The sequence below is a fragment of the Triplophysa rosa genome, linkage group LG4 (genome assembly GCF_024868665.1).
Source record: "Triplophysa rosa linkage group LG4, Trosa_1v2, whole genome shotgun sequence".
NCBI lineage: Eukaryota > Metazoa > Chordata > Actinopteri > Cypriniformes > Nemacheilidae > Triplophysa > Triplophysa rosa.
The window spans coordinates 9,899,104-9,912,822 of NC_079893.1; the positions used below are offsets into that span (position 1 = coordinate 9,899,104).

Consider the following 13,719-nt stretch of genomic DNA (forward strand, 5'->3'; position numbering starts at 1 on the left):
TACCTCATTTCTCATTTTCAAAGAAAACACCCCACAGTTTGGAATGAACAACTTTTCTTACTATAATTTACCCCAAATGCTCGTTCACTTGCAAACACTTGCTTTTTATTCAGTAAATGCGAAAATCTATTCTTACTTTCTTTTACCTAATTTGTACATTGTACAGCTACATTTAAACCCAGACTCGATTTAGAGAGAGGGAGAGAGAAGTCTGGCCGTAACTGGATCGGTAACGGAACTGCCCCATTGTTCTCGGTAAATTCCTTTCCCCCGCGCTCTAACGCGCGCCCGTCTCCAGTTCTCGAGGACAGCGAGGCTCACGCGCCCGTCCTGCTGCTCTATTCGCATTGGCTGAACTGAGACCTCTGGTGTTTTTTTAGTTTATATATTTAGCAGCGGAGGTCGGACTCATATTGCATCGCGCGTGGAAAGCGCTGTTCATCTGCAGTGCTGCTGAGCGCTGGATAACTGCAGTGTGTTGTGCAGCGTGCGTATTCAGTGAACGCTCGAGCTCAACACATTAAACTTGCCATCTTTCTTCATTAACGAGCTGGCTGGAAGACGGCTGAAGTAAACACAGGTCGATTCCTTTTTCTGGACCTGGATATTTGATCTAGCCTCGTCTTGTGGCCTTGCTGAGAAGCTTCTCTGGAAATGGCCAGTCCTGGAGACGATTCGGCTTCGAATGCCCATTCGGATCAAGCCGAATCTGTGGAAAATACCCCAGAAAAAGCGTTTCAAGAAGCCCAGAATTGGATCGAGGTAAGTCTGTCACATATAGCCTGACGGAGAAGTAAAAATTGCGCATCATTGTGATGTTGTGTTTCATGACATCTTTGCCTCAACTCAAAGTTAATTCTATAGAGGTTACGCTCTGTTTTGATGTATTGATATTCGGCCAGAACATCTTATAAATATTGCACCGCCACCTTCTTGCGTGTGTGTAACGTGTTTGGTTACAGCAGCGGGTGATTGAACAGCGCAGGGATCATGTGCGCGGGATTCTGGGTTTGTAATCGGACTAGAGCGGCTTTTATGGCTCACCAAATATTTCACTCACATGACAGCCATCACCGTAATCGCAGTCTATTTCGTCAAAGCAGAGCAGATATGATGTCAGGGTTTAGACAGCGACGAAGCAGCCAATCTGTCACATTTTGAAGACATGGTGCAGCAGAGCGGTAATACACATTGCGGTCCACATTACACATTCCAGGTGTTGTGGAAGCTCGAGAAACGCCCACTTGTTCTCCAACGGCAACTCCCCCTTTCCTGAGCTGTCCCGGTTGTCATAGCAGCGCACGGGCCTCTTCAAACAGTCTGTTTAAGCAGGATCTTTTGACGCGGACGGTGTCTCTTTTATCGACCCCGTTCACTGTCAAGTGTATCATTTATGTAGAACTCAATCATCCCTAGAGATATTAAAGGTTTTATATGTAGCCAGGGCCTGGTAATAATACTGTGACCTATTTCAGAAGAGAAATTGAATTGGGGGCATCTTCACATCACTGATCTACATTTTTGGTTGAGCTGTGTGTGCATTACTGATTCCCTTTTTTTTAGAAAAAGCATGATCAAAAGTTTGTTTGTATATAAAGTTTTTATCAGTATAATATCCATATAATCCATACTGAGTATTTTTATCAGTATGGAAATCTCTAAGGGACCATCATTATTTCACTATAATATGTGACCCAGTCTGTGAACATCTGTAAAAGCTTTAAAATGTAATTATGGCATTATTATAACTGCTATTCATTTCACTATGATTTCAGTCTTTCACACAGTCTTACTCAGCCAGTATAATAAGGTTATATTTTTACAGAATTATTTTATATAGAAAGCACAAAAAATGACTTCAGCTGGATTTTCGCAGACTGGGGAAATGAGAAAAAATGTGTCCCTGAAACCTTGTATCTCCATATTTTGTTTTTATTTGGTCATAAATCATTATTATTAATCACTCTTTATGTTTGTCACTGGGTTTTGCAAATATCTAACTAAAAAAAGCATTAAAAGTGCTTGTCAAGTTAGACAACACTGTATTTATACATTTAAAAGTAAAGTGTTTTTTCCATTTCCTGAGAAACAGCGAATTTGGATAGCCGAGGTTTGGAAGGACAGCGATTATATGTAGTTATTAGTTAAAATAAGAAGCCACATGGGTTATAATGGATTTGTATAGTGTTTTAGGTACATTTGTGAGGGCCAAATGTCCTCACTAACATACAACTTGTGAGGAAATTTCACTGCTCCACTCCTAATTACTGTATATAAAAAAATATGCCAAATCATTTTTCTTTAAATCTAAGTTTTAGGGGTCAGGTTAAGGAATACAATATCATTAGCCTGATATAAAAGCAGTGAAAGTTTATAAAATAACATCACAGTCAAACAAACAGCATGTGTGGGTGAGAGAGAGAGAGAGAGAGAGAGAGAGAAATTCCCACCAAGAGTAGTTTGTATGTTATCCCCATGCCATAGTCTCTCAAAAATACAGCAAATAAATGTTTTCTATTCCTCTCACTCTCTGTGTAATCAATGATACGTCCATCTGTTTGTTTGTCCATCTTCTATCTATCTGTGTCTCTCTCTGAGGGTCAGTAACACGGTCACACTCGTTTTAAGAAGATCAGTATAAATAGACAGGCTGAAATAGCCTTGCACCCTACTGCTCGCAAATAGTTTTAACCGAATTAGAGAGAGACATGCTTCTTGCGTCTCTGGCTAAATATGCCTTGTATCCTCAGTGAAAGAGGAAGAGCATTTAAGATCAAAGCATGAGGCTGGCTAAATACTGTTTATGCTTCTATACAAAGATAGACATTGAATTCTTAAATGACACATCCCTAGAAAATAGAAAAAAGTACCTTTATCAATCTTGACATGTATTTAAAAAGTGGCCCGCATACTGTGATACAATTTAATGGCGACAAATTAAATATATCGTCACTGTCTTTCTGAAACCTTGTATCTCCAGATTAGTTGTTTTTCAGGAAATTGTAAAAACACAGGATTATATAAACATAAAGGGTGACGAATAATAATGATCTATGAGAAACAATTCAAACAATTAATCATGATTAATCGTATCCAGAATAAAAGTTTGTCTTTACATAATATATGTCTGTGTACTGTGCATATTAATTTTGTATTTATAATCACATACATGTACACAAATGTATTCATATTTAGGAAATATTTACATGTATATATTAATATTTACCAATCATTTAAACGATATATAAACGTTTATTGTTTTTTATATTTTTCTTAAATATATGCATGTACTGTATGTGTAGGCCCATGTTTTTATAAATACAAAATTAATATGCACAGTACACAGACATATATTATGTAAACACAAACTGTTATTTTGAATGCGATTAATCATGATTAATCGTTTGAGAACCCTAGAAAAAATATAAATCACATAATATGGAGATACAAGGTTTCGGAAAGGACACTGATGATATGCAAAAACATGTTTGTGTGCATCTTTTAAAACAATATTTACCCAAGAAGCACAAAATATGTATAACAGATATATGTTTACTACTCAGTAACAAGGTTATTTGTACATTTTGAAAATTATATGAGCTAACACTTTCATTTTCCTGCCAAACTGGGTTTTTTGCTTGGCTGATATATCGGTCTGTCAATTTTTGTCTGCTTGCTTGAAGTTGGTTTGGGATTTCTACTGTACATGCCTCAGTTTTTGCTTGGAGCGGCTGCTATCTCTCATAAACCTCATAGGTTTGTGCTGGATGTGCCATTGTACGGAAATACTCAGAGCAACACTCCCATCGCACCTGTCGGTGGCTGGAGACGGACAGCAACAACCCCATCACATTACATTAAGTTCTTCTCCGCCAAGGCCTATCATGTTTCAGGAGCCCCACAGTTCCTCTCCCTCAGCCTATCCGGTTTCGGAGCAGTTCCCTCTTCCTCTGTCTGTTTCTTTCCATCCCACCATTTCACACCACTGTTATATTTCAAAGTCAGTCATAAAGTCACCATGGAAACCATACAGGCCCAACCCATGCACTTCAATTTGTGCTCCAGATGAAGTGCTTTCGAGCATCTGACAGATGAATGATGAGTATGAGGTCCAACGTGCGTGTGTGAGTGAAAGAGTACATTTAAGTACAGATGGCTCCCTCATATGACCTCATAAAGCCAGCTGTCACAGCTGTGCAGTCACAGAGACACGGATTAAACAATACGGCTTATACAGTAGGAGACATTTGGGATGCATACAGTACCAGGCTGTCATTATTACAGTCAGAGGGGGAATTCACTAAAAATGATAGCGGCGTGTATTTGCACACACAGTCTGCATTGTTTTATCGATCAGTTCACCACAGCAACAGTGCAAATGGGGTAATGCGAACGCAGCTCAATATCGTCTGTGATGCAGTTTTTATGATGCAATTCTTAATTGCCACGGGATTCCATAAGATTTCATAAGCCAATATTGAAATCACAGATCAAATATGAATCCACAGTGGCTTTAGTTAATGGTCTGGTGGATTTCAAGTATTCATGAGTGACATCACTAGACACGAAATGAGCGAACAGACCTCCATTCCAACTGTTTTTGTGAGTCGCTGACATCCACTAAATGACCCAAAGGCATGGAGCTGTTTAGCATCTGCAGAATGCCGTTTGTCTCTATTTGCAGCTGATCTTTTCTGTCTTGTGCCTTGAGATGCTGAACGATGGTTGTTTTATTTTTGTAATGGGAACCAGTTTTCGAGATGTTTGTGGGATAAACAGCTAGCTAAACAGTGTCATTGGAATGTTGCTGGATTCTTTTCTTATACAACACCATTGTTCACTTAGAAGAACAATAGTTTCTTAGACATAATTGAGTAATTTGGCAATGCGAATTATAGTGTATAGAGTCTCAACTCCATTTATGTAAAGGACTCCATATGGTTCAATTTGATTTATATATGCAAAGACGTTCCAGTCCTAAAATGCGTTCCAACTTCACCACCCGCCCCCGGGAGCACCCACAATCCTGATGTATTTTGCAATCATTTAAACGCAGTGTTATGCAACACCTTGGAAAAGGTTCTCCAAGTCAAGAAATAAGCTCTTGAGAAAGCCATAGAGCATTTATTATAACTCCCATAATTCAATGCTGCAGTACAGGACAGCGTGTGGATGTTTGTTTTTGTGCGGTGGAAGGATGTGGGAGGGACATTTCAATTATACATCTTGTATCTGTTTCTTGGCAATGTTTCAATAACGTTAACATAAAGCAATTAATCAAAGTGGACTTTCTAAAGGTGTAGGTGTGTGTTTGTGTTTAATGTGCCTTTGTTTTCAAGTACGTCAGCAACCCTTCAGGTAGAATTATCACATGGTATCCAAGCAACCAGTTAACAGGTGAATGCGCAGACAAACAACGATTGGATGATATATGCACGCTTATTTAACATAAAGAGAGAAAAACATCTTGGTTTAATTATCATTGCATTAATTGGACTTTTTTCACGACGTTGCCAATGGGTGCTCAATCTACCAGTTGGTTCTTCAGTTTCTGTGCACTCACAGGGTCCGCAGCTGTGCCCCTGTCCAACATACAGTATGCATGACATTTGCCTGCTTATTTTAAAATGATCGAGTCACCCACATTTCTGTCCATCTAAATATAGAGCGACTTCAGCTGTTCAGTTCTTTATAATGCTTTTGTGTGTGTGTCGTACATCCTTGTAAAAATGCATGTCATGACATTGGCAACCATGACTAAATTTAAACATTTCCGGTTCGCTGTAAGGTTGTATGTCACAGGTTATTCACTCTACAATGGTTGAACACTAAGGGTGGTCTGATGGTCTGGGGTCAATGTGAGAGAACAGAACGGGCACTTGTCTAGGTGGCCCAGTACTGCATCTTTGCCTTCAATTCTAATGAGCGGGCAAAAATGGAGGATGCATTCTTGCTAAATGCCAAACAGAGATGTCTGGAACCCAGCCTATTTTTACTTGACACGCAAGTTCAGGTTCCGAGACAATGATTAAATGTTCTGCACAGGTTGTTTATTTGAACATAAAATAGCAGGAACACAGGAGCATGTGCTTTGTTTTCTTTAGACCCCTTTTACAGCGCATTCACATTTTCTTAACCTGTTTTACTTGTATTAGGTACAAAATATAAAATATGCAATAAAAACGTATATTATTCAAATATATGTTATAAATGTGCTATTAATAATGTCATAAATGTGCTATTCTTTTGAAAAGAAATAAAATAAAATAAAATGAATATATCATGCAGTGAAATTGCTACAAAGGCCTGAGCTTTTCTTCAGTTAAAGGGATGGATCACACAAAAATGAACATTTTTACATTATTTACTCAGTCTCATGTCATTCCAAACCTGTATGAAGATATTTTGAATAGCGTTCGTAGCCAAAAAAAAGTCGGCCCTCATTGATTTCCATTGTATGGACACAAAACCACTGAGACATTTCTCAGAATATCTTCTTTTGTGTTACAAAGAATAAACAGGTTTTGAATGTGACAGAATGTTTATTTTTGGGTGAACTATCACTTAACGTAGTAGATCTCTGTGAACCCCTGTGAGTGCATGTGAACTACACACAGTTAGATTCCAATACGCAAAAAGGAATTATAAAGTAATTGTAAAAAAAGAGAGTATTTTTTCTTGTAATCTATATTTTGTCTGTGTGTGTATGGATGAGCTGTACTTGTCTATTTGAAACAGCCCTAGTCAGGTGGCCTATTTTCAAATGTATTTTAAGACAGCGAGTCCTGTGAGATTCTGTCCCCTGCCTCCTCCTCAGTAAGAGTGCCTCTGCTTTCTGCTGCTGAGGCTGTTGCTTAGGTGATTATAAGCAGGAATAGTGCTGCTCTCTTCTACTATTCCTGTCTCTCAGTGCTTTATAAAGATGCTGCGGGGCAGAATCTTATTTGTGTGGTCACACTGGAAAATGTCACAATGAAACCTGATGTGTTGCATTTGCATTTATATGTAACTTGTCTCAACAGTCTTCAAACGTGACCCTGCCTGTGAAAACTAAAGTCTAAAGTCCTTTTTTATTTGCTGTTTTCTATATAAAATCGTCCTACATAATGTGAAGAACATTCTTTGAAAATATTGTCCGAGTAATGTCATGTTTAAAATCAAAGTGAAATTAATGACTGAAATTAAACTTTGATGATCATTATCTCATAATTAGATTATGAGACTGTAACCTGGTTTTCATAGACTGGGTCACAAATTTTAGTGACATTTACATAGTCGTTGCAGAATTAGAGAATCAGTAGGCCTATGCATGTTTGTGTCCTACCGTGAGTGTTTCGGTGACTCTCTGACAACATCCAAACTTGATATCATGGCTTTTGGACTCTCTTGGGACTGACAGTAACCAGTAAGCTCAAACTGATGATCTGACAAACCTTTTCTGCTTGGATCGCCAAACTTTGTTTCCAGCAAACACAAAGCCACGTATCTGATTGTTAGTAAATGACTAAAAAATGAAATAATCATTCTGTATTTATTAGAGGGACAGTTTATGCAAAAATTAAACTCATTTCATCATTTTCTCACTCATATCATTGCAAACCTGTATGACTTTCTTTTATCTACAGAACACAAAAGAAGATATTTTGAAGAGTGCCAGACAATGGTTCTCCCTATTGACTTCCGTTGTATGGACACAAAACTGCTAAAACATTTTCTTTTGTGTTCCAGAGAAGAAGAGTCATAATACAGGATTTGAATGAAACAAGGGTGAATACATAATGACAGAATTATTATTTTTGGATGAACTATCCCTTTAAATGTAAATCTTTTCTTCACTAAAGCCGATGAATCATTTTTAAATTGGTCATTGAATCACATCCTACTGCAGTTCAATCTGTTACACTTCTTAACATTTGTGTGCTACTTCTATCCTTAATTTTGTCAGGATTCACATCATTTTGCCGCCCAAAATGTTGTTGCAATGTGTGTATTGCTGCCTTCAAGCACCCCTGGGAAACTCCTGTATCTGAGTTATCAGAATCATTATAACACGCATGTCATGCATTCAAGTTCTGAACTGCCAAAAAAAAATTCCATATTCAAATATTAATTAGCTGTGAAATTTCCTTTTAGCCCCAGAACCAACATCTCCTTTATACATGCTAAATAATCCACAGCAAATATATTATAACATGCATGTCATGTATTCAAGATGGAAACAAATTCTAAACTACAAAAACAAAACAAACATTCAGTATTTAAATATTCATCAACTGTAAAATCTCCTTTTGTTCTCTTTGTTTATAAATGCTAAATGATTTATGCGTGGTATCTAGCAAGAATAATTAATTTGCATGATGGAAATTATGAGGGTTGATCTTTATATTTGTGGAATATAAACTATTGTATATAACAAATTGATCATATTTAATCACATAAATTATGAAAATGTGGACACGCCCCTTCCAGTATCACAAGCATCTGGAATTCAAGGGATAGTTCACCCAAAAAGGAAAATTCTGTCATCACTTACTCACCCTCAAGTTGTTCCAAATCTGTGTGAATTTTGTTGTTCTGCTGAACACAAAGAAATATATTTGGAAAAATGTTTGTAAGCACAAACAGAACAAAGAATTTTAAACAGTGTTGGAACAACTTGAGTATTTAGGTAATTTTTGGCTGGACTATCCCTTTAAGAGCTTCCCACTTGTAAATGTGACATCGCATGTCATTCATATGTGACAAAAGAAGAAGAGGTTTTAGTGGATGACCTCCATTATGACATCTTTACCATGTTTTTCTACTTTCAAAAAAAAAAAAAAACTTAGCTTTGTATACTGTGGTAGGCTATATGAGACCAGTTTCCCTCATCTGTAAGTCGCTTTGGATAAAAGCGTCTGCTAAATGACTAAATGTAAATGTAATGTAAATGTTTCCATTGTTAAAGCTCACATCAAAACATTAAATAATCAAAATAAAGGAAGGCCCAGTCTGTTTCACGCAAGAACAAAGGGCTCTTTTTGGGTGACTAGCAATTTTGTCCGTCTTGAATGAATGGAGTTAAGTCTCTTGCACAACGGCACTGTAAGGGAGCTTGTTTCTGTGGGTATGTTGACTAGACTGTCACCAGCAGGTGTACATGTGTCTATGTTTTGCAAGAGAGCCTGGCGTCAAGGTAACGTAACAGCACGTCTGCTAGAAGCTTTTTTCTGGCTCCTAAAAATGTCTCCATCAATCACCTCTCTCTCGCTGTCTGCCTCTCTCTGTTACTGTATGTAGCTGAATCTTTGGAATGAATTAGGCCAGTATGTGTGTCTGTCCATGACCCCATTTTGGCATTCCAGTGGAAAAAAAAGAATTCTTTCATCATTTATTCACAGTAATGCCATTCCAAACTTGTATAACTTTCTTTTTTCAGCAGAACACAAAAGAAGATATCTTGAAGAATGTTGTTATCCAGACAACACTGGTGCCTTTGACTCCCATTATATGGACACAGAACAACAGGACACAGAACAACAGAGACATTTCTTAAAATATCTTCTTTTGTGTTCCACAGAAGAAAGAGTTTACAGGCTTTAAATGACTTGAGGGTGTGTTAATGATGACAGAATTTTTAACAAATGTAATATATATTTTTTATATATATTTTTTTGATGAGAGATTTTTATTTTTTGATGACAGACATACTAGGGCAGTGGTTCTCAAACTTTTTCGTTGTAAGGCCCCCTTTGTGTAGAGTGCATCGCTTTGCGGCCCCCCCAAATAAAGACTTATAATCTTAAATTTAACATTTTTATTTAAACAAAAACATATTCAGTTATACAATGCTGAAACAACAATTCTTTTATCTGGTGGTCTTATTTTTCTGATGTTTGATTGCATAAAATCTATTAATAATTTCTATATTTCATAAAATGCCACAAAATCTGTGGCCCCCCTGGATCCACCTAGGGGCCCCCAGTTTGAGAACTACTGTACTAGGGTACATATGAAGGGTGTTTTCGAACCATATTTACATTTAGGCATTTAGCTTTTTTATTTGTAGAGACATGGTGACATTGTTTGTTTATTTGCCTTGACATTGACATTTTTGGTCACTTTTGGTGCCCATGTCCTGTTCATTTCTGACCCTGATCCACTATAGTATAGTGTATTGGAGGTGAAAGATGCATGTTGGGTTGCCTAATGGCTTTTTGTGACTTAATGACCTATAAAAGAGCTTAAAAAGAAAAGGGGTGGGGGAATGGACTAAATATTGAAGCTTATCTTTCCCTGTATGCAGCATGTGTCCATTACTATACGCTATATACGTATAAGGATTGGTGAATGAGAGAGCAATTTTGCCTGTGTGTCAGACAATACACTGTCTCGTTTTTCAATGATGGCGAAGTTGCTGTGTTAGCACAGTAAGCAACAGCTGCAAAAATACACCCACAACCCCCCCACAGAGACGCCATTCAGGAAGTTTCTTCAAATCAGTATAAGGAAAACTTGGCCCTTGTAGCCTGTATTACAAACAAAAAGCTTTATTGTTGTGATTTACAAGTACATTTGTGTAAAGTGAACTTTTTAAACTGATATTTCTCATGATGTGACCCCTTTTAAACATGAATGAAAATCATAATCCTATACTTATCCCATGTTTTATATCAGGTCATAATCTTATATGTAAGGAGTCTATACAGTACATACATATAGAATCAATAGGCGAAAAAACGGAGGATATAAACTGAGGTGACAGACATACACACGTGTGTGTGTGTGTGTGCGTGTGTGTGTGTGTGTGTGTGTGTGTGTGTGTGCGTGTGTGTGTCAGTTTTGTCTTTATTCCAAGATGTTTTGCATCCTTTACCAATCTCAGCTCTCTCTCTCACAATCACACACAAAATCTCTTCTCTTAAATGACCACAGAACATTCAAGGTAGTCATATGTGTTTTGTGTGTGTGCTATCATATTTTCTCAATGTGTTGATTATGTAGACTGTATGTGTTTAATGTGTAAGGTAGTATTACACATTACCTATATAGGTTAGTATAGATTGCATCAACACTCATTCTTATTACTTAACACACTTAACACAGACACACACACGAAGCCTCTCAGTTTCTGGTGTAATATCTATTGGTATGTTAGCACCATTGCATTGCATTTGTGTGCTGTTTCAGTAATAATCCTGTTTTTCAGACTATCTCCGTGGGGACAGTCCACAGGCGTAATGTTTTTTATACTGTACGAACTGTATATTTGATCCCCTAACCCAACCCCTAAACCTAAAGATCATAGAAAACTTTTTGCATTTTTAGATTTTTAAAAAATATTGTTCTGTACAATTTATAAGCTTTTGTGCCCATGAGGACCTCAATTTTGTTCCCCACGGTGACACGAGTCCCCATGTGTTGGTGTGCATTCGGGTTTAGGTCCCCACCGGGATATAAAAACATGAACACACACACACACATGTATGTTTTATTATCTCCGTGGGGACAGTCCATAGGCGTAATGAGTTGTATACTGTACAAACTGTATATTTTATCCCCTACCCCTAACCCAACCCCTAAACCTAAAGATCGTAGAAAACATTTAGCATTTTTAGATTTTCAAAAATTATCGTTCTGTACAATATATAATCTTTTGTGCATATTGGGACCTCAATATTGGGCCCCCCAGTGACACGGGTGCATTCAGGTTTAGGTCCCCACCGGGATATAAAAACATGTCTACACACACACACACATGCATGTTTTATTTCCTCCGTGGGGACAGTCCATAGGCGTAATGAATACAAACTGTATATTTTATCCCCTAACCCTACTCCTAAACCTAAAGATCGTAGAAAACTTTTTGCATTTTTAGATTTTCAAAAATTATCGTTCTGTACAATTTATAAGCTTTTGTGCCCGTGGGAACCTCAATTTTGGTCCCCACAGTGACACGGGTCCCCATGAGTTGGTGTGCATTCAGGTTTAGGTCCCCACTAACATATAAAAACCAAGTCCACCCACAGAGAATTGATTGTTGTAAACCGGTTGTAAACCATCTGTTTGTTTGTATTAACATAGATCATAATTTGTATATAAAACAGATAAATGATAACACTGTTAACACTTTTACACCGGTCACATTAATAAAAGTGCTTTTATTGAAATCCTCCATTAATAAATGAACTTTTTTTAGTTCTTTTCAGCTGCTGATGGTTTAGCTGTTGTGCTTTTTTACAGGCGGTAACAGGAAGAGGATTTGGTGAAAAGGATTTCAGAAGTGGATTGGAAAATGGCATTCTGCTCTGCGAGTGAGTTACACTCATTCACAAATCTTTTTATTTATATTCATATACAGTATATGTATTTATAAATGAATAAATATGATCAGTCTCCTGAACCATCTTATCCCCTGGGTCACAGAAGAGCCTATAAATATTATATAAACATAATATCTGGTTTACGTCTGCTTTTGGTTCATACTGTATGTTTCCAAATGCTTTGGTTTTATGCCAGACAATATTGGGTCCCAAAATATTATGAGTCAGTTTGTTCATGACATGGATTTCTAATGTCATCTCTCTCTCTCTCTCTCTCTCTCTCTCTCTCTCTCTGTTTTATGACTCATCAGGTTGCTAAGTTCAGTCAAACCAGGCCTTGTGAAAAAGATTAACAGACTTCCAACACCCATTGCAGGACTAGTGAGTGTGATCATGTTTGTTTATTTGTTTGTGTCGGTCTTTTGTCTGTGGTGCGTGCCTGTTTGTGTCAGGCTAGTCCGAGCCCTGCTGTCTCAGAACAAATCCAGGACTGTCAAAGAACAGCTTGTGTGTGAGTTGTGCGATTTTATGTGTGCCCTATTAAAATATATATATAAAATATAGAATAAGTCCTGGTCACAATGAGAAGAATACCTTTCAGTTTTATATTTACAATGTTATGTGTATTAGATACAGCAGTTTAGATACAGTGTTGGTGTTGATGGATTTATTTGAGGCATGATTGGTTCTGTGTGTCCCCTACATGAAAATAGTATAGCGGTAACTTGGTACAGTAGTTGTATCAAAGATTAATTTCATGGTCCAGGTCACTAAGTACTTAATGATTATCTTATTTATATACTAAAAGACTTCACGATATGTAAACATACAGTATATCTTGGTATTCCATAATAAAAGTCTAATGAAGTTATATTTAGGTACGTTTTACACTTTGTGGCAAACCAAATAGTATGACACAACATTTTCTCATTAACCAGACTTTACTTCAGAATCTGACAATCTGTGTTTGAGATTTGTAGCTTTTTTTTAGTTTTAGATTCTTTTCTTCGTTCTCGGTTGATAACATACGGTTAATCTCACACACGCTGTGAGGTGTTGTCTGTAAAATCTGCACGCAGTACACAGCAGGTGTGTAATATGTGTGTTTTGTCTTTCATCAGGATAATCTGACCATGTTTCTGAGAGGATGTGAAGAGTTGGGACTGAAGGGATCACAGCTGTTTGATCCTGGAGACCTTCAAGATACGTCGATAAGAGCAAACCTAACGTATGAAACTATGTGTTTGTTTGTGTGTGTGTGACCTACAGTATACAATAAGGCAGAGAAAACAGGCATGATGCAAAAAAGGTCTTGTCTGTGACTTTAAAGAGTGTATATTAGCTGGAATGATCTGAGCTAAATTTTTGATTCTGATTTAAAGTGACAAGCTAAAATTAAAAGACCATATTTTAAAAG

General features: G+C 37.3%; 1 protein-coding gene across 8 annotated transcripts in view; it reads left to right on the forward strand.

Annotated features, from left to right (window-relative positions):
• The first annotated feature begins 216 nt into the window (after window positions 1–216).
• limch1a (LIM and calponin homology domains 1a) overlaps window positions 217–13,719 on the forward strand; it is a 40,805-nt gene continuing 27,302 nt past the window's right edge. For 3 of the 8 annotated variants that reach the window (XM_057330786.1, XM_057330787.1, XM_057330788.1), the window contains exons 1-4: window positions 217–762; window positions 12,223–12,293; window positions 12,614–12,683; window positions 13,424–13,530. In XM_057330786.1, coding sequence (XP_057186769.1) covers window positions 655–762; window positions 12,223–12,293; window positions 12,614–12,683; window positions 13,424–13,530 — 356 coding nt within the window. In that variant the 5' untranslated portion in view covers window positions 217–654. The remainder of the gene's footprint in view (window positions 763–12,222; window positions 12,294–12,613; window positions 12,684–13,423; window positions 13,531–13,719) is intronic. The other 5 variants (XM_057330791.1, XM_057330792.1, XM_057330793.1 and 2 more) reach the window with 2 other exon arrangements.